This window comes from Ictidomys tridecemlineatus, chromosome 2 (assembly GCF_052094955.1).
Source record: "Ictidomys tridecemlineatus isolate mIctTri1 chromosome 2, mIctTri1.hap1, whole genome shotgun sequence".
NCBI lineage: Eukaryota > Metazoa > Chordata > Mammalia > Rodentia > Sciuridae > Ictidomys > Ictidomys tridecemlineatus.
Genome location: NC_135478.1, coordinates 90029853 through 90051724, shown reverse-complemented (window position 1 = coordinate 90051724; position 21872 = coordinate 90029853). Strand labels below are relative to the sequence as shown.

Sequence of the window (21872 nt, the reverse complement as noted above, 5' to 3'; positions counted from 1 at the left end):
TCTTATTTATTTACTTATTTATTTTAGTTGTAGTTGGACACAATACTCTTATTTATTTTTTATGTGGTGCAGAGGATCAAACCCAGTGCCGTGTCACACATGCTAGGTGAGTGCTCCACCACTGAGCCACAACCCCAGCCCCAAAATGAGACTGAGTTCTTTTCACCTGGAATAATATCTTGAAGATTCATCCATGCTGTAACATGCATCTGTATCTCACTCTTTTTATAGTTAAATAATATTCTATGGTATGGATAGATCATATTGTATTAATCCATTTATCTATTACTTCCACTCTTTGGCTATTATGAATAGTGCCTCTATGAGTAGTCATGTACAAAGTTTCATGTGGACATATGTTTTTATTCATCTTGGGTTAGGATCCCATTTTTATAATATACACATAACATAGCAAATCAGCAACTCAGACGTAAGTGGGCCTTACTAGGCAGCTAATATTGTCCAGTGCTAACCTTAAAACAGAACTCATGATTTTTTAGATCCTCCCCAAAGCAAATACATGTCTTTAAGCAAATCTTACTGACACCATGTATCACTGGTGCTGGCTCTGACTGCATGCGTCTTTGGAATAGCAGAGCTGGTTTCCTTTAGGATGCCAGGTGTTCTCCCTAGCCCCAAGTTCATTACTTCCTTCTGTTAACTACTTTTATACTTAGCATGCACTTCTCCTTACTGCCTACTCATTCTGCATTTGATCGTTCGGTTGCTTCTTAGACTGTGAACCTTTCAGGCTAGAGACTAACTCTGCATTCTTAGATGTGCATTACAGTGACTCAAAGGGATGGCTAAAATATTGTGCTGGGACACTATTGAAGGACTGCACTATTCTAACCTCAAGAAATGTGGGCCTGGGACACAGAGGTGCAGAAAATGGGTTTTCAAGCTTAAGAGGATAACAGCTGGCCAAAGTATGGTTTTTATGGACCAGCAGCATAACCATCACCTGGGGACCTGTTAGAAATGTCTCAGCTCAAACACAGTGACTCTGGACCTCCATTTTTAACCAGATCCCCAGGTGGTTAACCAGAGCCCCTGCACATTCAGATTTGGTAGGTGCTGCACTGGAAGAGATGCTGCCAGACCTTGAGGACAAGTGCATTTTTCTTGGACTAAGTTGGTGCTAGGACCTTCAAGGAAGGCAGAGTCACAAGTAGAAGCAACCTGAACCTCATTGATGCCACTGGAGGGAGATGGGATAGTGGCAAGAGAAAGAGGGTGTGTCCTCAGTTCTAGAATCAGTGGCTAGATCTGCTACTTAACCAGCTGAACAATCTAGTTCATTGAGAGACAAGCAAAGTCAATTGGGTTTGGATGAATTACTGAAAATTAATTAAAACTAGTAAGTCTAGTTAAAAAGAGGTTAACTAGAATTAATAATTTTTATTTTTTGGTACTGGAGATTGATTGAACCAAGTGATGCTCAACAGCTGAGCCACATCCCCAGCCCTCTTTTTGAGATAGGTCTTCACTAAGTTGCCGAGGCTTGCTTTGAACTTGTGAACTCCTGAGTCTCTGCAATTACAGGTGTGTATCACCAGGCCCAGCTAGTTAACCTCTCTTAATTTTAGTTCCCTCATCTGTAAAATGGAGGTGAAAATAATCACATCCTCGTCCTTATAGGGTAGTTATAAAGTTAAATGAGATAGGTAGGTGAAAGTTACCATGTGGGTGGGTGTTAAGTGCTGTCATGGAAGGAAGCTTGGATTTCTGTAGTACCACAGCAGTTATACAGAATCACAGCTGCAGGTAAATGTGAACTTGGCTTCAGAGAAGAGTAGTAAAGAGTTAACAAAATTGCTCTGCAAAAAGAGTTAACAAAGTCTGTTGAGGAGTGAACTTGAAGATTTTCATTTTCTGCATTATTAGCTTCTATAGTGCTTAACTTTTAAAAAACAATGACACAGGGGCTGGGGTTGTGTCTCAGCAGTACAGCACTTGCCTAGCACATAAAGGCGTTGGGTTTGATCCTCAGAACAACATAACAATAAATAAATAAAATAAAGGTATCGTGTCCAACTACAACTAAAAAAAATATATTAAAAAAATGTCATAGCAGGTATGGTGGCACATATCTGTCATCCCAGTGACTGGGGAGGCTGAGGCAGGAGAATCTCAAGTTAAAGAGCTAAGGAAAATATTAAAGATATTCCCTGACTCTGTGCCTACTCACCCTTGATGGAACATCTAGAGTGCTGCCTTCTAGGTGGGTTGGCTCTCTCCAGGGAACTCAGTCATTCACTATCTCAAGGCTCTCCCTTTGGCGATCCAATAGTCTTTAGGGGATGAAGTGTCCTTGAGGGGATCGCCAGGTCATAAAGATTGTTAGAACAGAGCTTTCTGTGTTCTAATATTTAAGGAGTCACACTGGGAATAAGACTTTGGAGTCTCAGCCTTCCTGCCAGGGGACTGATCTGCTCTCTGTAGGAGACTTCCCAGTGGGGACTCTGAAAAGCTGCCCGGGCATTTCCCCCTGATCTGGAGACGTATTTCCTTCTCTTTCTCTCTCACCAGTCACTTTTACTCTTACTGTTGCTTCCATATTATTATATTGTATAAAAAGGGTATCTTTATTGTATTTCAGATCTTACCTGCCAAATTCAGCACACATACCTAACACTTCAATGTTACACAGGTTCGAGACCAGCCTCAGCAACTTAGCAAGACACTGTCTCAAAAACAAACAAAAACTGAAAATGTGGCTTAGTGAATGTATTAGTCAGGGTTCGCTAGAGGAATAGAATCAACAGAAAGTATAATTTAATAATTTAACTTATTAGGTTGGCTTACATGACCAGAAGCTGGATAATCCACAATGGCTACCTGTAGGCTGGACAGAGTAGCTCTGCAGTTCAAGAGGTTGAAGCCCCAGAACGAGAGGGATCAATGGTGCTACCCTAGTCCAAGACAGGTGGCATCAGGGTCACAGGCTGATTGCTTGCTTTCGTCCATCTGTCCATCTGCTGCTGCATTTAAGATACTGTGCCCCTACTGACAATCCTTTAACCCTTCTTCTTTCTAGTGTGTTCAGCCTTAGTAAATGCACCACTGCTGCCAAGTTGCTTATGCCCTGGGATAATGCAGGATAGCCTCCCCAATTCTTTCCACAAGTGAGCCATCACCAGCTCCTGCTGATTCCACCTACAAACAGACTTCTGATCTGTTTACTCCTCATCTGCAGCAGTCATTTAGTTCAGGCCTCCGTGACCTCTCTCCTGCAGGCCTCTTTTCCTTTATTTATTTATTTTTAAACCATCTATATTAGCTATCTATTGCCCTATAACAAATGACCGTGAACAGCAGCTCCAAGAAGTCCATATTTATTATCTCAGTTTCTATGGGTCAGACATCTATTGCTGCCTTGCTCGGTGCTCATGACTTCTGAGGAAACTATAATCAAGGTGTTGGTCAGGGTTTCCCACTCCTCCTACTGGGGTAATATCCACTCCCAAGCTCATTAACATAGCTATTTGGCAGATGGCAGGTCCTCACAGGCCGTTGACCAAAGACATCAGCTCTTTACCAAACCTGGGCTCCTTTGTGAGGCAGCTCACCACATGGCAGCTGCCTTCACTGAGAGAAGTTAAGCAAGAGAATGAGCCCAAAAGGGAAGCCACAATATTTAGAAGTGATTAACTTTGGAAATGATATTCCACCACACTGCTGTCTTACCAGTGACTCACTGGCTCCCATTCATGCTCAAGGGGTGGAGAGTATGAAAAGCAGGAAGAAAGAGGCCACCTACACTCTATTCCTTTGGAGCGAGTGATCTGTGTCCTCTTCACAAAGCACACTCTCACCCTCTGAAGGTCCTCAAAAGCTTCATCCAATCATAGTACCAGCTAGAAGTCCAGAATTTCAACACCAACTCAAGTCTAGATGGAACCTCATTGAGTACAGTTCCTTAAATACATTTTCACCAGGACAAATAAGATTTGTCTTGTGAAAATAAGATTACGAATTATTTGTCCCCTACACATTCAACATACAACAGGCCTGGGGTGATATGATGGTTAATCTTGTGTCAGCTTGACTGGGGAAGAAGAGATCTGTGGTGAGCCGTTTCTGTGAACTGTGGCCGCCATTACAAGATGGCGCTGGTTTCCGCTGTAGTCTGTGACAAACAACTCCTTATCAGAATGAGTTGGCGCGCTGTGACTTGGCACCCTATGAGAAAAGTCCACGTGGCAGTTGTGCATTGGGGCTTGATGTACTTTATCAAGGCTGGGGCGCTCGGGTGAAGTAGTAGGAGTAGTAGTAGTAGAAGCTAAAAGACATGTCAAAATAAAGGCCTGAATAAACTGCTGAAGGAAGAATCCTGTGTCGCGTCTTCCTTTGCAGGCTGGGGGTCGCGGCAGAGATCAGCTAGTAAAACATTATTTCTGGGTGTATCTGTGAAAGTGTTTTCTGAATAATTTCTGAGTAAAAATTATCCTCACCAATGAAGGTGGGCAACATCCAATCCACTGAAGGCCCTGACAGAACAAAAAAGTGGAAGAAGGGTGAATTTGATCCTTTCTTGACCTGGGACATCCATCTTCTCCTGCCCTTGGATACTGGTACTCCTGGTTCTCAGGCCTTCAGACTCTGTGACTTTGACTAGCATCTTTTCTGGTTCTCCAGTGTGCAAATGGCAGTCTTAGGAATTCTTACGTTAACAATTGCACAAGCCAATCCCCATAATAAATCTGTTCTTATCTATTGATCTATCTATAGGCTATACCAATAGCCAGCTGGTTCTGTTTCTCTGATAAAGGCAACAGCTACAGATATTCTTATTCAAAAAGAGGTACAAAGGAGTCGCTGGTCCATAGTAATTCTGGAATCCCATTGGGCAAATGTTGGAAGTTCCATGATTAGTTCTCAAGATCTAAGAAAAATAGTTCCTGGCTCCACTCTCTGAGTGATACTTTTTTCATAAAAAAAAAAAAGAAAAAAAAAGCACATTTGGCCTAGTGCAGTGGCACATGCCTATGATCCTAGCTGCTTGAGAGGCTGTGACAAGAGGATAGCAAATCAGAGGACAGAGTGAGCAACACAGCAAGAACCTGTCTCAAGACAAAAAAGAAAAAGCGTGAGGGGCTGAGGTTGTGGCTCAGTGGTAGAGCGCTTGCTTGCCTAGCATGTGTGAGGCAGTGGGTTCGATTCTCAGCCTCATGTAAATTAATAAAATAAAGGTCTATTAACAACTAAAAAATATTAAAAAGAAAAAGGGATGAGGGTGTAGCTCAGTGGTAGCATGCCCCTGGTTCAGTCCCCAGTATAGGAAGTATGGGTGGGGTGGGGAACCATATTTGCAGTTTAGTTCTTAGCTTGCTTCCTGCCAGTAGAATTATAATTTCTACTTATCTGCACTGTTGACCCCTCAGTCAAGAGTCCAAACATAATTTTCAAATACATTCTGAATTCCCAGAAATCTTCTTGGGATTTATTGCATTATACAAAAGGCACTGGGGCTGGGGATGTGGCTCAAGCGGTAGTGCGCTCGCCTGGCATGCGTGCGGCCCGGGTTCGATCCTCAGCACCACATACAAACAAAGATGTTGTGTCCACCAAAAACTAAAAAATAAATATTAAAAATTCTCTTTCTCTCTCTCACTCTTTCAAAAATAAAAACATAAAATAAAATAAAAGGCACATCTACAAACCTCCCTGTAATAAGTTCTTCTCTAACTTGAAGTCCTGCTGAGATTTAAGGGACAGTGTCATTAAGAGGCCTTATTATTTAAAATCTATGAGACATACCATGAATACTTCAGTGGTACTTTTCATGACTAGTTTTCTGAGGCACCTCTTTGAATGTGTCTCTCTCCCCAACCTTCACCAAATGCATGTTGAAGCTCTAATCTCCAATGTGATGATATTTAGGGGTGGGACCTCTTGATAGGTAACTGGATTTATATGAAGTCATGAGGGTGGGTCCCTTGATGGGATTAGAGCCCTTGTAAGAAAGTAAGAGAATGCAGAGGTCTCTGTGAGGACACAGTGAGAAGGTAGCTATCTATCTGCAAGCCAGAAAGTGGGTCCTCACCAGGAACCAAATCTATTGGGACCTTGTTCTTGAACTTCCCAGTCTCCAGACCTATAATAAATGTCTGTTGTGTTAGCCACCCAGTCTATGGTATTTTGTTTCAGCAACCTGAGCTAAGAAAGAGAGACCCATTTTATGTGCAATGACGATTTTGATCTTTGCTGAAGATCAAAAACTATTAAGTCCCAGTTCTTTGTTGTGAAATGATCCTCACAAATTATCTTTTCACATTTTATTATAAGCAGAAGAAACCACATAGTGATCTTTCCTCCAGTTTGCAATAACATTTTACTTACTGGCAGTATCCTTATTTTTTTACCAGATTTGTCCAAGACAATTCAGGTTTTCTCTATTATAGTCCTCAAAAATCTGTCCAGTCTCTGTCTACCACCTGGTTCCAAAACTACCATATTTCAGGGGGTTGTTATGATATTACCATTTCTAGGTACCAAATTATATATTGCATGGCATGTTACCCCCAAATTTAAACTGTAAAACAACTCTGTTGTTGCTGAGGATTGAACCTTGGGCCTTGCACATGCCAGCATGCACTTGCCACTTAGCTATATCCCCAATACTGAAATGACCATTTTTAATCTGTTTCTGTGGGTGAGGGGTGAGGGGGAAACTGGGCAGGGCTTAGCTAGATCTTCTGGCTCAGGGTCTCCCATTTGGCCACAGTCCCCAAAGGCTCAACTCAGGAAGGGTTCTTTCTAAGCTCACTCACCTGGCTAGTGGGCAGGCCACTGGTTCTCCGGCAGCTGGTGGGCCCTTCCACAGGGCAACACTGGTAGACTGAAAATAATGTCCTAAATTCATGTCTACCCAGAAGCTCAGAATATGATTCTATTTGTAAACTGGGTATTTCGAGCTGTGATTAATTTGACATCATACTTAACTAAGATGGGCCTTAAATCCAATGACTGGTATCCTTATAAAAAGAGACACAGAGAGAAAAACAAAGAGTACCAAGTAGAGATAGAGACAGAGATTGCAGCAACAAGCCAGAGAATGCCAAAGATTGCCTGGAGTCACCAGAGGGAAGAAGTCTTCCTTAAAGGGAGCATGGTTCTGTCAACACCTCAATTTTAGACTTCTAGCTTCTAAAACAGTGCTGTTTTAAGGCACCACTTTGTGATAATTTGTCGTAGCAGCCTTAGGAAACTACTAATGCATCTCGAAGACTGGGTTAGATGGTGCATACCTGTAATCTCAGAGACCCAGGAGGCTGACACAAGAGGATCACAAGTTTGAAGCCAGCCTTAGCAACTTAGCAAGAGCCTGTCATAAAATAAATAAAAAAGGGCTACTGGTGTAGCTCAGTGATAGAGTACTCCAGGGTCCAATCTCCAGTACAAAACAAAACTGTAGTGCATAGGTGAGCTGGCTTCCCTCAGAGCAAATAAGAAAGAAAGAAAGAATACCTAAGACAAAAGATAGAAGCCATAGTCTTCCTGTAAACTAATCTTGGACAAGATACCTAAGCACTAAAAGCAAGCCACTAGAACCATTCCACATGCATGGTGAGGAAATTACACCAGGAAATGAATATCATGGGAGGGTATTTGGCTGCCTACCTAACAAGCAAAAAGTGAATGAACTTCACTGAAAGATAACCTCTCCTTCCTTTGGGCTCTGCCTTCTCCATTCACTGAATACTTAAACAAATATTAAGTACCTGCAATGGGCTGGGTGTTGGAGATATGACAAATAAGACAGATAAGATTCTTTCCCAGTTGATATTATTCACAATCTAGTGGGGGAGAAGGTCACTAAACATTAAAAAACAAATATATCAATAAAAATTGTAATAAGCACAAGGAAATACGTTATGAGATTAAAATAGAAACATCTGATTTATACTAGGAAAGAAAGGTAAAGGCTAGGTATGTCTGGAAAAAAATCAGTATTCAGAATGAGGCTGAAGAAAGAGTAGAAATTGGGCTGTGTGTTTTGGCATAGAAAAGTGGAGTTTCTAGTAGAGGAAAAGCAGGTGCAAATAAATCAGTAAGTTGAGCAGCTAGATTAAGCTCTGTTTGAGGGTTTATTATTCACCTTATGTATTGATTATGTAGCACAGTGCCTGGCACAGGCAGGAATCTGAAAATTCCTTCTGGAATGATCGAGTGAATCAAGGCCACCTTCTATTTCCTGTTATGAATAATGTCAATTGAAGTCACTTAGAAATTTTCTCCTAATGTTCACTGTTCTTATTCACATTAGGCAGGATAGGCAAAGCTGCTATAACAAAAAGAGTCAAATTAAATAAAAACCTCAACACTACAGAAGATTATTATTATTAGTTTTTTTTCCTTTGAAAATAACAGTTCTGAGTGGACATGCAGGTTGGCGAGATAGGTTCTCCACTCAGGAATCTTCAGTCTTGAGGAGTTTTGTCTTTTCCAGAATCTGGTGGTCATTTGCTTCCAGCTGGCAGAGAAAGAGGCTAGAGGAGCACCTGTTGAAGGTTGTTATGGACCAGGCCTGGAACATGTGCACACCTCTTCTATTCACTTTTCATTGGAAGCACACAGGCACAGGTTTACACTTATCATGAGGGCTGAGGAATACAGTGTAGGTGGATGGCCAATAAAGAGAACAATAATTTAGATGGACAACTCTTCTCCACACAATATTCAATTACTTACTTGATTTATCCTTTGGTATAACTCACAAGAACTTCAAATTAACCTAGGCAGTAAAGAACTCTGGATTGCTCACCCTCACCCCCATCAAGTCTTTCAGGAAGTTTCATGATCTATCCATCCATCCATCATTAAGCCAAGCATACGGAAATTACCCTTAACTTATTTCTTTTCCTCACCTTCCCCATCTAATTTTTCTGGAAGTCCTGTCAATACTATCTCCAAAACATATCTTAAATCTACCTTCTCTCTCCAACTTAACTGCCACCACCTTCTTCAAACATCATAAAGACCTCTCATTTGGATTATTCCAACAGCCTATAGCTCTTTATGCTTCCAACTTAACTGCCAAAATTCTATTCTCTATATGGCTCAGAGATATTTTAAAACATAAATCTGATCACATTAATCTCTAGTTTAAAACTTTCCAGTGATTTAGAATAAAATCCAAAATAAAATCCTAATGCAAAGCAGCCCCTGCCCACCTCTTTACCATCATCCTTCATCACTCTTCTTTTACTGGCTCTACTCCAGCTACAATGTTGTTCTTGTAAAACCAGTTAAGGCCTGAACACATCTGGGCATGAATTCCTTAAATAACCTAGTGCCTGTCTTTCAGGAAAACCCTCCAGAATTCACTCAAGAACTCATTGAAACTGGCTTTTCAAGAATGGACACAAGCTGGGTGTGGTGGAACATGTCCATAATCCTGAGGCCGAGGCAGGAGGATGGTGAGGTTAAAAACCCACCTCAGTAAAAGTGACCCTGTCTCTAAATAAAATATAAAATACAAAATAGGGCTGGGGATGTGGCTCATGGCCGAGTACCCTTGAGTTCAATCCCCAGTATAAAAAACAAACAAACAAACAAACAAAAAACAGATACAGGGGGGCACTCCTGTAACCCCAGTGACACAGAGGCCTGAGGCAGGATGATTGCAAGTTCAAAGCCAGCCTCAGCAACTTAGCAATACCCTGTTTCAAAATTAAAAAAAAAAAATTAAAAATGGCTGGGGATCTGGCTCAGTGGTTAAGCACTCCTGGGTTCAATCCCTGGTACCCTCTTCTCCCCTCCAAAAAAATGGACACAAACAGAAGAAGCCAGGCAGCATATTTGGTCAAAACCCCCACCTGGAATGTGGCAACTACCCCTGAAAACAAACATGCCACCTATGAAGAAGTATATTGACTATTTAGCTTGAGCAAAAGAACCCCCAAATTCCCCCCTCTCCTCATTCAATCAGTAAATAGCTTGCCCCCTCTCCCTTCCTATAAATTCCAGGTACCAATATACTGGGAAGATATAGGAGCTTATAGCTCCTGGCCTCCTGTCGGTTGACCATACACAAAAAAGTCTTTTTGCAAAAAACTGGTGTCACTCTTGTCTTCTATGCCGGTCAAGCAGTGATCAGCATACTTGCTGCTCTTTAACTTATTTCCACTTAAAGACTTTTGCATTTGCTGTTCCTTTTGCCCCCAAATCTCTTTCACGGATTTCCAAAGGCAAACTCTTTCTCCTTTCCTCAGAGGTATCGGTTTCAGTGTTACCTCCTGAGAGACCTGGCCTGATCATATAATAAGTAGTAGTCCCCGCAACCACTTGTTCTTACCTCGGCATCCTTTTCATTTTCTTCTTAACACCACACTGTATTATTCCGTTTATTGTCTGCTTACTTCTCCAGAAAGGTCCATACGCAGGTGCCATGCCATGTCCTCCTTTCTCTAGGGCCTGGGAAGCCCTGCGCAGTGGTGCTCAGTAAATAAAGTGAGCAAATAAAGAACAATCAACAGGTAATGAGCTAAAGCTCCTGTAAGATCGTTCGACAGGTTCCTGGTATAAAGACCACAAACCTAGGTTCCAATTCTGTCTCGACCACTTCTCTGCCGTGCGCAAGAAAAGTCGGCCCTGGGTCTCAGACACCGTATCTGTAAATGGGGTATAAGAACAGACTTACCTCACAACACAAAAAAAAGATAAAAGGAGGCAATGGGGGAAAAGAGATTGAAGGAAGCTTAACGCTCAGTAAATGGAGCAATTGCTGCCCTTATATAGGACGCACAATTCCTTCCTTTGCATCAACTGAGACCCATCCAGGCCTCAGTTCCCTCCTTGTCACGAGCTGCCACTCTCTGCACAGGTTGTTTCTGGAAGTAAGAGATGGAAGGATAGCCCCGACACTTTCGCAGACACTGCCTTGCAGCCGCAGCCTCCACAGGCCCAGTCCGGTCGGGCCGCCTCCTGCGTCATTAGCGCGGCGCCAGCGCAGCGGAAGGCCCCGGGACCTGTCTTGTGAGCGGCGCGTCTTGAGGAGGCCAGGCGAGTGCCTGCATGTCACCCGCGCGGGTCGGGGGTGGCTCGGAAACCCCAGCGGACGGCTGCGAGGGGCGCGTGGAGTCCTGGGGTCACGGAGCCCGGCGGCCGGAGGGGCGACCCGGAGCACCTGCTGGGCACAGCGCAGGCGGGCAGCCGGCGGGGCTGCCCGGCGCGGGTGTCCCGGCGATGTGTGGCGCTGAGGCGGCGGCGGGAGCAGTGGCGGCGGCGGCGGCCTCGGCTTCGGGTCGGTGCCGGCGGCGGAGGCGGAGGCGCAGGCTCCTGTTCAGGACCTGGCGAGCCCGGGCCTAAGCCGCGGCCCCGCGAAGCCCTTGCACAGCGCCTCCGGCCGAGGCCTTCCTCGCCTCACCCTGCCCCGGGAGCCCGCTTCCCCGGCCGGGGATGAGGCCAGGAGGCGACCGCGCGGGGCCCAGCACAAAGGCTTGTCTCCAGGGGCCGCCGCCTCCGCCGCTGCTGCCGCCGGCCTAGAGCCGCCCGCCGAAGCCGAACCGGCGCCGGGCCCCTCATCCCCGCCGGTCCCCACTAGCGGCTGCTGCCCGACTCCCCGAGGTCCAGGGTCGCGAGCTCTCAGCCCTTTGCTCCTTCCGCTGCTAGGGGACCCGGCAGCTGCGCAGCCTCCACCGCTCTTGGCTGCGGGGGCCCTGCGAACCATGTCGGAAGAGAACGACATGGAGAAAGCCATCAAGGTAAACGGGGGCAGCCACCTCCTCCCTCGCTTCTTCACTGTGGCTTTCTCGACTCCAGCCTAAGAAGGTGGAGAGAGTTCGGAGTGAGAGGTTTCTTGGAGCACGTTTGACAGCCCTGGGGCAAAGTGTGTGTGTATGTGTGTGTGTGTGCGCGCGCGCACCCGTGTATGGCGGGATGCCCGACTCCTTCCAGTTTCCCTGGTTAATGAGATTGCACTCGGCTAGAATGAAGTTGAGTGGCGCGGAGGGCCTGCATTTCCATCCCTCCCAGATGGCTCCAGCATTTGTTTCCAAGTGGTCTGCTGCAACAACATCTGGAGAGCTGCCTTTTACCCACCCCTCCCGATGCTGTTGACAGAAGTCGGCCTCTTGGAAATCTGCAGTTTCAGAAGAAAGTGGTTTGTCTTACTACAGAACCTGCCCTTTGGGGGAATAGTTTGTTCTTTTCTGTGCTTTCTCCTCCCCTTATTTTTTCTTCCCTAGGGAGCACTGAAATTGTTTAGGAAGAGCTATCAGTGTGTCTTAGGTCATAGTGCTCTGTTATCCAAGAGAAAAGCACAAACTGTAAGAGTGTTCTAAAATGACCCAAATAAAATGATAAAGTTTTCTGAACCTACTTTTTAATTTTTATTCCTTCACTTTTAACAGGCAAACTTTCCACACTAAAGGCCGGTCATCTGTCTTGTCAACTGTAGCAGGAAATTAGTTATGTAAACTGAACACTGAAGCTTAACGTTTGATGTATTACTTATTTTACAATGTTAAGCCAGCCCAGTGTATTGAGGAATTTAATTTCCCTTGAGGGAAAAGCATCTCTTCCTAGATTTGGGATTTTTTTTTTTCCCCTCTTCAAGATACTTTATACAGTTACTGTTACCAACAACTCTTTTTTTTTTTTGGTACTGAAGATTGAACCCAGGGACACTTAACCAATGAGCCATATACCCAGCCCTTTTTTATATTTTATTTAAGAGACAAGGTCTGCTAAGTTGCTTCTGGCTTTTTTTATGTTGCTGAGGCTGGTTTTGAATTCACCATCCTCCTGCCTGAGCTGCTAGGTTTACAGGCGTTTGCCTCTGTGTCCAGCTCCATCAACTGTTGTTGATGGACTTTTATCTTATTTATTTATATGTGGTGCTGAGAATCAAACCCAGTGCCTCACACATGTGAGGCAAGCACTTTACCACTGAGCCACAACCCCAGCCTTGAGATGTTTTTATAGAATTCATCTATCATTCCAAAGAAACTTAATCTTTTAAAGGAGGTATCAATTAGAAACGCATACATTAAGGAAGATCAAATTTTAAATAATAAATGTGTACAAAAAGACTGCTCTGAGCTGGCGCTGTGGCGCATGCCTGTAATCCCAGTGGTTCTGGAGGCTGAGGCAGAAGGATCTCAAGTTTAAGGCCAGCCTCAGCAAAAGCAAGGCATTAAGTAACTCAGTGAGACTCCATCTCTAAATAAAAAACCAGGGCTCAGGATGTGGCTCAAGTGTAGCATGCTCACCTGGCATGCGTGAGGCACTGGGTTGGATCCTCAGCACCACATAAAAATAAAGATATTATGTCCACCTAAAATTAAAAAATAAACATTAAAAAAAAAAGTGCCTGGGGATGTGGCTCAATGGCCAAGTGTCCCTGAGTTCAATCTCTGGTACCCCCAAAGAAAAAAAGCTTGCAGACTCATTTTTTTTTCTTTTGGTTCAGATTTTATAGTTATGATTTGCTGCCTGAAGTTATATATTTGGGTTGTGCACCACAACATATATGGTGGATTTTTACATTCAACAAGTATTTGCTTTTGTGTCAGGTGCAGGCACAAGTAGTATGAGCCAGATTCTTAGCTGTCCCTGCTCTCCTGGAGCTTATGTTTTAGATGGTGTATTTAGGTAATAAACATTGCCAGGTATTTATAATTAAGAAATATAGAAAGGATGAGTAGTACTATTTTGACTGGTCAGGAAAGGTGTTTCTGAGAAGGTAGTACTTGTTCATACTCTGAAGGAAATGAGAGCAAGCCACCATTGTCTCAAGGAAGACTATTACAAGCAGTAGGAATAGCAAGTACAAAGGTCCTGAAGTAGAAGCAGCCAGTGTGATGTAGGAAGAGCAAGGTACTGGGATTCCGTGGGTCATTGTGGGTGATTTTAGAGGAAAAGTAATGGGAAGCAGAGCATTTAGGGCCTTGCAGGCCATTAGGAGGGGAGCTTTGGGAGAGTTTTGAGCAGAAAAGTGTCATAGTTTTAGTGGACAGTTATATAATTGGGGTGGCAATGTTAATGGTTGTTAATAGTTTTTCAGGTTAGAATCAGGAGTTAAAATCCCAGTCTTGCCACTTATTAGCTATATATCCTTATGTCAGTCACTTCACTTCTCTATCCCTTAGTTTTTTGTCTGTAGAAAGGAGATAAAAGCACTCCCCAGCTCACAGAAATATTTAGAGGATTAAATGGGCAGATATACCTAAATGAGCTTATAGAAATAATTAAGAGGGAGAGCTTGATGAATATTAGCTCATAGAAATTGAAGTGTAGTTGTAGTTTTCTTGTTGACTATTACCCCATTTATCAGTCTTCCTATTAATCTGGACTTGTCAAACCAACACAATTTTGTTTGACAACCAGTAGTGACTAAGATGTACTCCTTGGGAAGCAAGCTAACAGAACATCAAATCAGAGCCTTTGGGTCTGTTTCCATGTTTTGAATTTATTATGTGGTGCTGAGGATCGAACCCAGAGCCTCACACATGCCAGGCAAGCGCGTTACCGCTTGAGCCACATCCCCAGCCCTCATTTGTTTATTTTTATGTGGTGCTGAGAATTGAACCCAGTGCCTCACACATGCTAGGAAGCACTCTGCCCCTGACCCATAATCCCAGACCCATTGTCCTATTACTCTTAAAATGTTAGACCAATACTGAGTTCTTACATCTGAGGGCTCTGTTATCCCACCTCTGTTATTATTCCCATAGCTGTATGACTTCACTCTTCTAAGACATTTAGCTATACCTCAGAATGAGAATCTTTGGATTACAGATTCTTACATATTACCTACTGTTGTATATAGGAATTGCTAATATGTGATGAACTTAGTGAAAATTCATTTCCTTGGTTTAAAAAATATTTTGAAAAGCTATATAATTTGCATATTGTAAAATTCCAATGACAGTGTATTCATTCCTTCTTAAAAAATTTAGAGAGTTCTTGAGCCATATCAGAATTCAGTTTAGAACATTTCCACCTCACTTATAGGAAGTTCCTTCTGCCTGTTGGTAGTCAGTCCTTGCTCCTCTTTCTCATCCCAGACAATCACTAGTGTGCGTTGTAGGCTGAGACAGAAGAATGGTGAATTCAAAGCCAGCCTCAGCAACTTACTGAGGCCCTAAGCAACTCAGAGAGACCCTGTCTCTAAATAAAATACAAAATAGGACTGGGGATGTGTCTCAGTGACTGAGTGCCCCGGAGTTCAATCCCTCGTACCCCCCCCCCCCAAAATAAATAAAATTCATATTACTGTAGTTTGCTGTCTTTAGAAATTCTAAATTAATAAAACTTTACAATATGTAATCCTTATTGGCTTCTTAGCTGAACACTTTTGAGGTTTGTCTCTGTTAGCACATATTTTAGTATTTCATTCCTTTCTCTTGTTGAGTAGCAGCCTTTTTACTAGTCCTTTTTAAAATTGTTTTTCTTAGTTGTAGATGGACACAGTATCTTTATTTTATTTATTTTTATGTGGTGCTGGGGATTGAACCCAGTTCCTCATGCATACAAGGCAAGTGCTCTACCACTGAGCTACAACCCCAGCCCTATTAATCTTTTTTATCCATTCCCAGTTCATGGACATTTAGAGTGCTTCAGTTTTTAGCTGTTAGTAATGAAATGATAAAACTGTACACATTTTTATGTGATCGTGTGTTTTAATTTCTTTTGGTTTGTCACCTTGGTATAGAATTCCTGGCTAGCATGGCAGTTTATGTTTAAGTTTTTTTAATATTTATTTTTTTAGTTTTAGGTGGACACAATATCTTTATTTTATTTTTATGTGGTGCTGAGAATCAAACCCAGTGCCTCATGCATGCTAGGCGAGCGTGCTACCACTAGAGCCACATCCCCAGCCCTAATTTTTTAAAAATATTTTTTTTAGTTGTAGATGGAGACAGTACTTTTATTTGTTTGTTTGTTTATTTTCATGTGGTGCTTAGGACTGAACTCAGTGCCTCACACATGCGAGGTAACACTCTGCCACTGAGCCACAACCCCAGCCTTTACGTTTAATTTTTAAAGAAATTGTCAAACTGTTTTCCAGAATGGTTGTGTCATTATTATACGTTTACACCAGGACTGTTTGAGAGTTCTGGTTCTTTGATCATTGTAACAAATATTTAGCCTTATAAATTTTCTATTTTAACTGTTTTGGTGAGTATGTGGTAGTTTCTCATTTTGGTTTTAATTTAGATTTCTGAAATGACTGATAATGTTGGGTATCTTTTCGTGTGCTCATTTGCCATTTGTGTGTCTCTTCTGGTGAAAAGTCTATTCAAATCTCGTGTGCATTTTAAAACCAGGTTGTCTTATTCAGTTGTAAGAGTTTTTTATATACTTTGAGTATACTCGGAGCATATAGTAGAGTATACTCTAATATGGTTGACTATCTTTTAAAAATTTTTTTGTTGTTGTTGTCGGTGGATCTTTTTATTTATTTAAATGTGGTGCTAAGGATCCAACCCAGGGCCTTACATATCCAGGCAAGCACTCTACCACTGAGCCACGACTCCAACCTGGTTGAATATCTTTTTATATACCACTTTGTCATTTTTGAGTTTTTTTCTTGTGAACTGTATTCAGATCTTTTTGCCCATTTTTTTAAAAGAATTTTTAATATTTATTATTTAGTTTTCGGTGGACACAACATCTTTGTTTGTATGTGGTGCTGAGGATCGAACCTGGGCCGCATGCATGCCAGGTGAGCACACTATCACTTGAGCCACATCCCCAGCCCCTTTTTGCCCATTTTTAACTTGGGATGTTTGTCTTATTGAGATTTTGAAGTTCCTTATAAACTGAATAAAAGTCATTTTTCAGATATATGATTGGCAGATATTTTCTACCAGTCTACATATATCTTTTCACTTTTTTGATGTACTTGTTTGAGGTGCTAGGGACTGAACCCAGGACTTTGTGCATGATAATTAAGGACTTTGCCACTAAACTACATTGCCAAACTCTCTCTTGTCATTTTTAATGTTATATTTCAAGAGCAAATTAATTTTGATGAAGTCCAGTTTAGCAGAATTTTTTCTCTTATGGATTGTGTTTATCCAGACATGTAAGATTTCTTACTCAAGAAATCCTTGCCTAATCCAGGGTTACTAGATTTTTCTCCTGTATGTCCTTTCTTCCCCTTTTCTCTGCCCCTTCCTCCTTCTTTCTTTTTTCCTTTCCTTTTCATGCTAGAGATCAAACCCAGGGCCTCATGCACACCAGACTAGCACTCTGCCATTGAGCAATATGCCTGGCAGCCTCACTTTTGTGTGTGTGTGTGTGTGTGTGTGTGTGTGTGTGTACTGACGATTGAATTCAGGGGCACTAGGCCACTGAGCCACATCTCTAGCCCTATTTTGTATTTTATTTAGGCAGGGTCTCACTGAATTGCTTAGCACCTTGCTTTTAATGATGCTGGCTTTGAACTTGCAATCCTCTTGCCTCAGCCTCCCAAGCTGCTGGGATTACAGGTGTGCGTCACTATGCCCAGCTGGCCTCTCACTTTTTTATTTTTTTATTTTCTTAGTTGTAGATGGACACAATACCTTTATTTACTTGTTTATTTTTATGTGGTGCTGGGGATCAAACCCAGTGCCTCACGCATGCTAGCACTAAGTCACAACCCTAGCCCTAGCCCCCTCACATGGATATCCAGTTGTTCCAGGAGCAGTTGTTGTTCTTTATCTTTTTAAAATTTATTTTTATTTGTTCTACTTAGTTGTTTTTCACAGCAACATGCACTTCAATTCATCATACACAAATGGAGTGCAACATTTCAATTCTCTGGTTGTACTCGGTGTAGAGATGCACCATTTGTGCCATCATACATGGTAATGATATCCATCTGATTCCACCATCTTTCCTACCCTCATAACCCCTCCCTACCCTCCTCTTTGCCCAGTCCACAGTTCTTCCATTCTTCCCATGCCCCAGCATCATAGATCAGCATTCACTAATCAGAAAACATTCAGCCTTTAGTTTTGGGGGATTGGCTTACTTTGCTTAGCATAATATTCTCCAACTCCATCCATTTACCTGCAGATGTCATAATTTTATTCTCTTTTAATGCTGAGTAATATTCCATTGTGTATATATGCCACAGTTTCTTTATCTGTTCTTCTATTGATAGGCATCTAAGTTGGTTCCACAGATTAGCTATTGTGAACTTAGCTGCTATAAACATTGGTGTGGCTATGTCACTATAGGGCCTTGCACTATAGTATACTGATTTTAAGTCCTTTAGGTATAGACCAAGGAGTGAATAGTTGGGTCAAATGGTGGTTCCATTCCTGAGGAATCAGGAGCAGTTCTTCTAAAGACTCTCTTTTGCCCATTGAATTACTTTGCCATCTTCGCTGACAATCAGTTGGTCATACGTATGTATTATGCATTCTCAGATCTATAATGTTGATCAATATGATCTACTTCTGCCAGTACTATACTGATTTGATTACTGAAATGAAGTAAGCTTTCAAATTAAGTAATATGAAAACCAGCTTGTTTTTTTCAAAATTGTGTTGGCTATTTGAGTTCTTTCTAATTCCAAAAAAGTTTTGAATCAACTTGTCAATTTCTACAGAAATGTCTCCTGGGATTTTGATGTTTGGGGACAACTGCCATCTATCCATGAACATGGTATAGCTCTCTATTTCTTTTTCTTTTTCTGAGGTGGAGAGTAAGTATCAGGGGTTGAACTCGGGGGCATTCAACCACTGAGCCACATCCCCAGCCCTATTTTGTGTTTTTTTTTAGAGACAGGATCTCACTGAATTGCATAGTGCCTTGCTTTTGCTGAGGCTGGCTTTAAACTTGAGATCCTCCTGCCTCAGCTTCCCAAGCTGCTGGAGTTACAGGCATGTGGCATCATGCCTGGCTATAGCTCTGTATTTCTTTAAAACTTCTTCAGTTTCACTTAGCAGTGGTTTTTAGTTTTCAGAGTTTTTTTTCGCATATTTATATATTTTTTGCATATTTATGTGTAGCTTGTTATATTTAGTAATGCCTAGATTAAATGAAATGTATCTTCCCTGTGGTATGCTGATGTCTCTGCTTAGTTTTTATTTCTATTTTTTTAAAGTTTATTTTTATAGTTATAGATGGACAGCATGCCTTTATTTTATTTGTTAATTTTTTTGTGGTGCTTAGGATTGAAGCCAGTGCCTTACACATGCTAGGCAAGTGCTCTGCCACTGAGCTACATCTCCAGCCCTCTGCTCAAATTTTTTTTAATATGTACTTTTTAGTTGTAGTTGGACACAATACCTTTATTTTATTTACTTATTTTTTATGTGGTACTGAGGATCAAACCTGGGGACTCGCATGTGCTAGGCAAGCTCTCTGCCGCTGAGCCACAACCCCAGCCCTCAAATTTTTAAATTCTTAATTTCATTTGTTTTGTTAGCCAGACTTTTGGTGGGTTCTATTTATGGGTGTTTACCTTGGTTGTCAGCCTGTGATTTTGACAGTGGTCTTGAAATACTTTGAGCTTCTAAGGTTTTTAGTCTCTTGATCAACTTGTGTGTTGTCTTAGAGAAATGCTCCAAGATTATAACTGATGCCAGGAATGGTGGTACATTCTTGTAGCCCCAGGTTTTTAGGAGGCTGAGGCAGGAGTGTAGCAAGTTTGAACCAGCCTGGGCAACTTTGTGTGACTGTCTCAAAATGAAGAGGTAGAGTGACTCCCTAGCATGGGTGAGACCCTGGATTCAGTCTCCAGTATCAGGGGGGGAAAAAACCAAAACAGATTATTACAACCAGTTCTGAGTTCTCCTTGGGCTTTCAATTTTCCCTGGCCTCCTCAAGTCTCAACTAGTCCATGTGTAGTTTCCCAGTCAGTCAAGGTTTCTGGAGGGCTTGTCTTGGACTTTCTGTAGCTCTATGTCAGTGTTTTCTCATTTAATCTCTGGATGTTCTGCATACCTAACAAGGATCTTTGTCTTGGGCTAGCAAAACTACCCCTTCCTACCAACATTCACCACTTTTAGTTGGTAGCGCCATGAATTTTCTTCCTGCTCCAAACAGTCTACCCCCTAGGGCCGCAAAACCACTAATTTTCATAGCCAGCTGCTGAGAAACTAGCATCATCACCAACTGATTGTGCTTTAGGCAGTGAGAATCAAAGGGTAGGGGATTCTAGAAACCAGGCTGGAAGGGGGTTATTACGTGGACCCCTAGAGGAGTTTTAAGAATATGTCCTACTCAGTTTGTTTGGTTTACGTTGTCCAGAAGTCATTGTTTTTGACAGCTTTGTCTTAATTTTAAATATATTCTTTGTGGCAAGGAATTGCCTACCTCTTCATGCTGTGAACACAAGAATTTCCTTTTTTTCCTACCTGTTGAACTTCAGAGAATGCCTAAGGTCCACATCAGATAGAGACAAAAGTGGGAGTAGGATATCAATGCCTAGCCTCCATCCCAAGTCTGTTGTATTAGAATCTCTTGTGAAGGACCTTGGCTTTGGATAGTTTAAAAACAAAACAAAACAACATCAACAAACCCCTCAGGTGATTGTGATGGGCAATTACTGTTGAGAACCAAGGTCTAGAACATGATCTGGAAAAGCAAGCTTTTTCTGTAAAGGGTCACCTGGGAAGTGTTTTAGGCCTCATGGCCATAGAGTCTCTTTATCACAGTTCTTTTTTTTTAATATTTATTTTTTACTTTTTTAAGTGGACACAATATCTTTACACTTATGTGCTGAGGATCCAACTCAGTGCCTCAACCATGCTAGGTGAGCACTCTACCACTGAGCCACGGCCACAGCCCTTTATCACAGTCTTTAGCTCAGTAGTTGCAGTGTGAAAACAGCCACAGACTATACTGAAGTAGATGTGGCTGTGTGCTAGTAACTTCTTTATAAAATCAGGCAGTGGCTGAATTTTCCCAAGAGTCTTAATTTGCTCACCCTTGGCCTAGGAGCACTCTCCAAAGTTATTTCAGGTGTTTATATTCATGTTAATTTAAGGTAATGAAAGTATTTCTTAGTAAAACTGAGCCAATATGTTTGTCGTTGATGTCTTTAAAGAATTAGTCCTTGGGCTGGGGTTGTGGCTCAGTGGTAGAGCGCTCGCCTAGCACGTGTGGGACCCTGGGTTTGATCCTCAGCAGCAGATAAAAAAACAAATAAAATGAAGGTATTGTGTCCAACTACAACTAAAAAATAAATATTAAAAAAAGAATTAGTCCTTAATTTCCTTTAGTAAGGTGGGTTTTATTTTATTGTGTTATTTTGGTTCTGAGGATTGAACATGAGACACTCTACCAACTGATATATACCCCCAACCTTTTTTTTTTTTTTAATTTTGAGACAGGGTCTTGCTAAGTTGCTGAGGCCGGCCTCAAACTTAACATCCGCCTATCTCAGCCTCCTGAGTCACTGAGATTACAGACTTGTGCCACTGAGCTTGGCCAATAAAGTGTTTTAACTGATCCATACTTTCCTGTCTTTGTTACTAAAATATGTGAGAAAATGTACCAACTACACACAGTTTAGTTGAGAGGTGTGAATGTGTTGACTTAATGAAATTTTTGCATTGACTAGTGTTTGTGGCACCATCAACAAAGATGCATGAATTAGACCTGGGGCAGATAGGAGGTATAAGAAAAATAGGATTCAAAATCAGGAATATAAAGAGGTCTGGCAGTGCTTGTTTTACTGCTATGAAATCAAGTGTCAAAACTTGGTCAGAGTCTCCAAGTTGAGCTTTCCTGGCTGTCAGGTAGAATGCACAATGGTGAGTATTGTGGGGAATTGGTCCAACAACTTATTTTCAGTTCTGCGACTTGAACAACTATTTAAGGATATAGGTCTCTATAGTATAATAATACCTGACAGTCTTTCTGAAATCATAGAAAATACACTTGAGTAATTGCTTCATTTTTCTTTTGTAGTGCTG

The 21872-nt window shown here is 42.0% G+C and overlaps 1 protein-coding gene, 1 long non-coding RNA gene and 1 other non-coding gene across 8 annotated transcripts in view; 1 reads left to right on the top strand and 2 right to left on the bottom strand.

Annotated features, from left to right (window-relative positions):
• On the bottom strand, positions 1–11026 carry LOC144375230 (uncharacterized). Its single transcript, XR_013434796.1, has 2 exons — positions 6777–11026; positions 1–5066 (listed from the first exon to the last, which is right to left on the bottom strand). It is a non-coding gene; the product is annotated as an uncharacterized LOC144375230 (long non-coding RNA).
• A 149-nt stretch (positions 11027–11175) lies between these two features.
• The window catches only part of Mapkapk5 (MAPK activated protein kinase 5), a 34590-nt gene continuing 23893 nt past the window's right edge, over positions 11176–21872 (top strand). For 2 of the 6 annotated variants that reach the window (XM_040289448.2, XM_078039122.1), the window contains exon 1: positions 11181–11711. In XM_040289448.2, the coding sequence (XP_040145382.1) occupies positions 11676–11711 (36 nt within the window). In that variant the 5' untranslated portion in view covers positions 11181–11675. Of the gene's footprint in view, positions 11712–21872 lie in introns of all 6 variants that reach the window. The other 4 variants (XM_078039121.1, XM_005329630.3, XM_005329631.3 and 1 more) reach the window with 4 other exon arrangements.
• Trnat-ugu (transfer RNA threonine (anticodon UGU)) lies at positions 15446–15518 on the bottom strand. The gene has a single exon. It is a non-coding gene; the product is annotated as a tRNA-Thr (tRNA).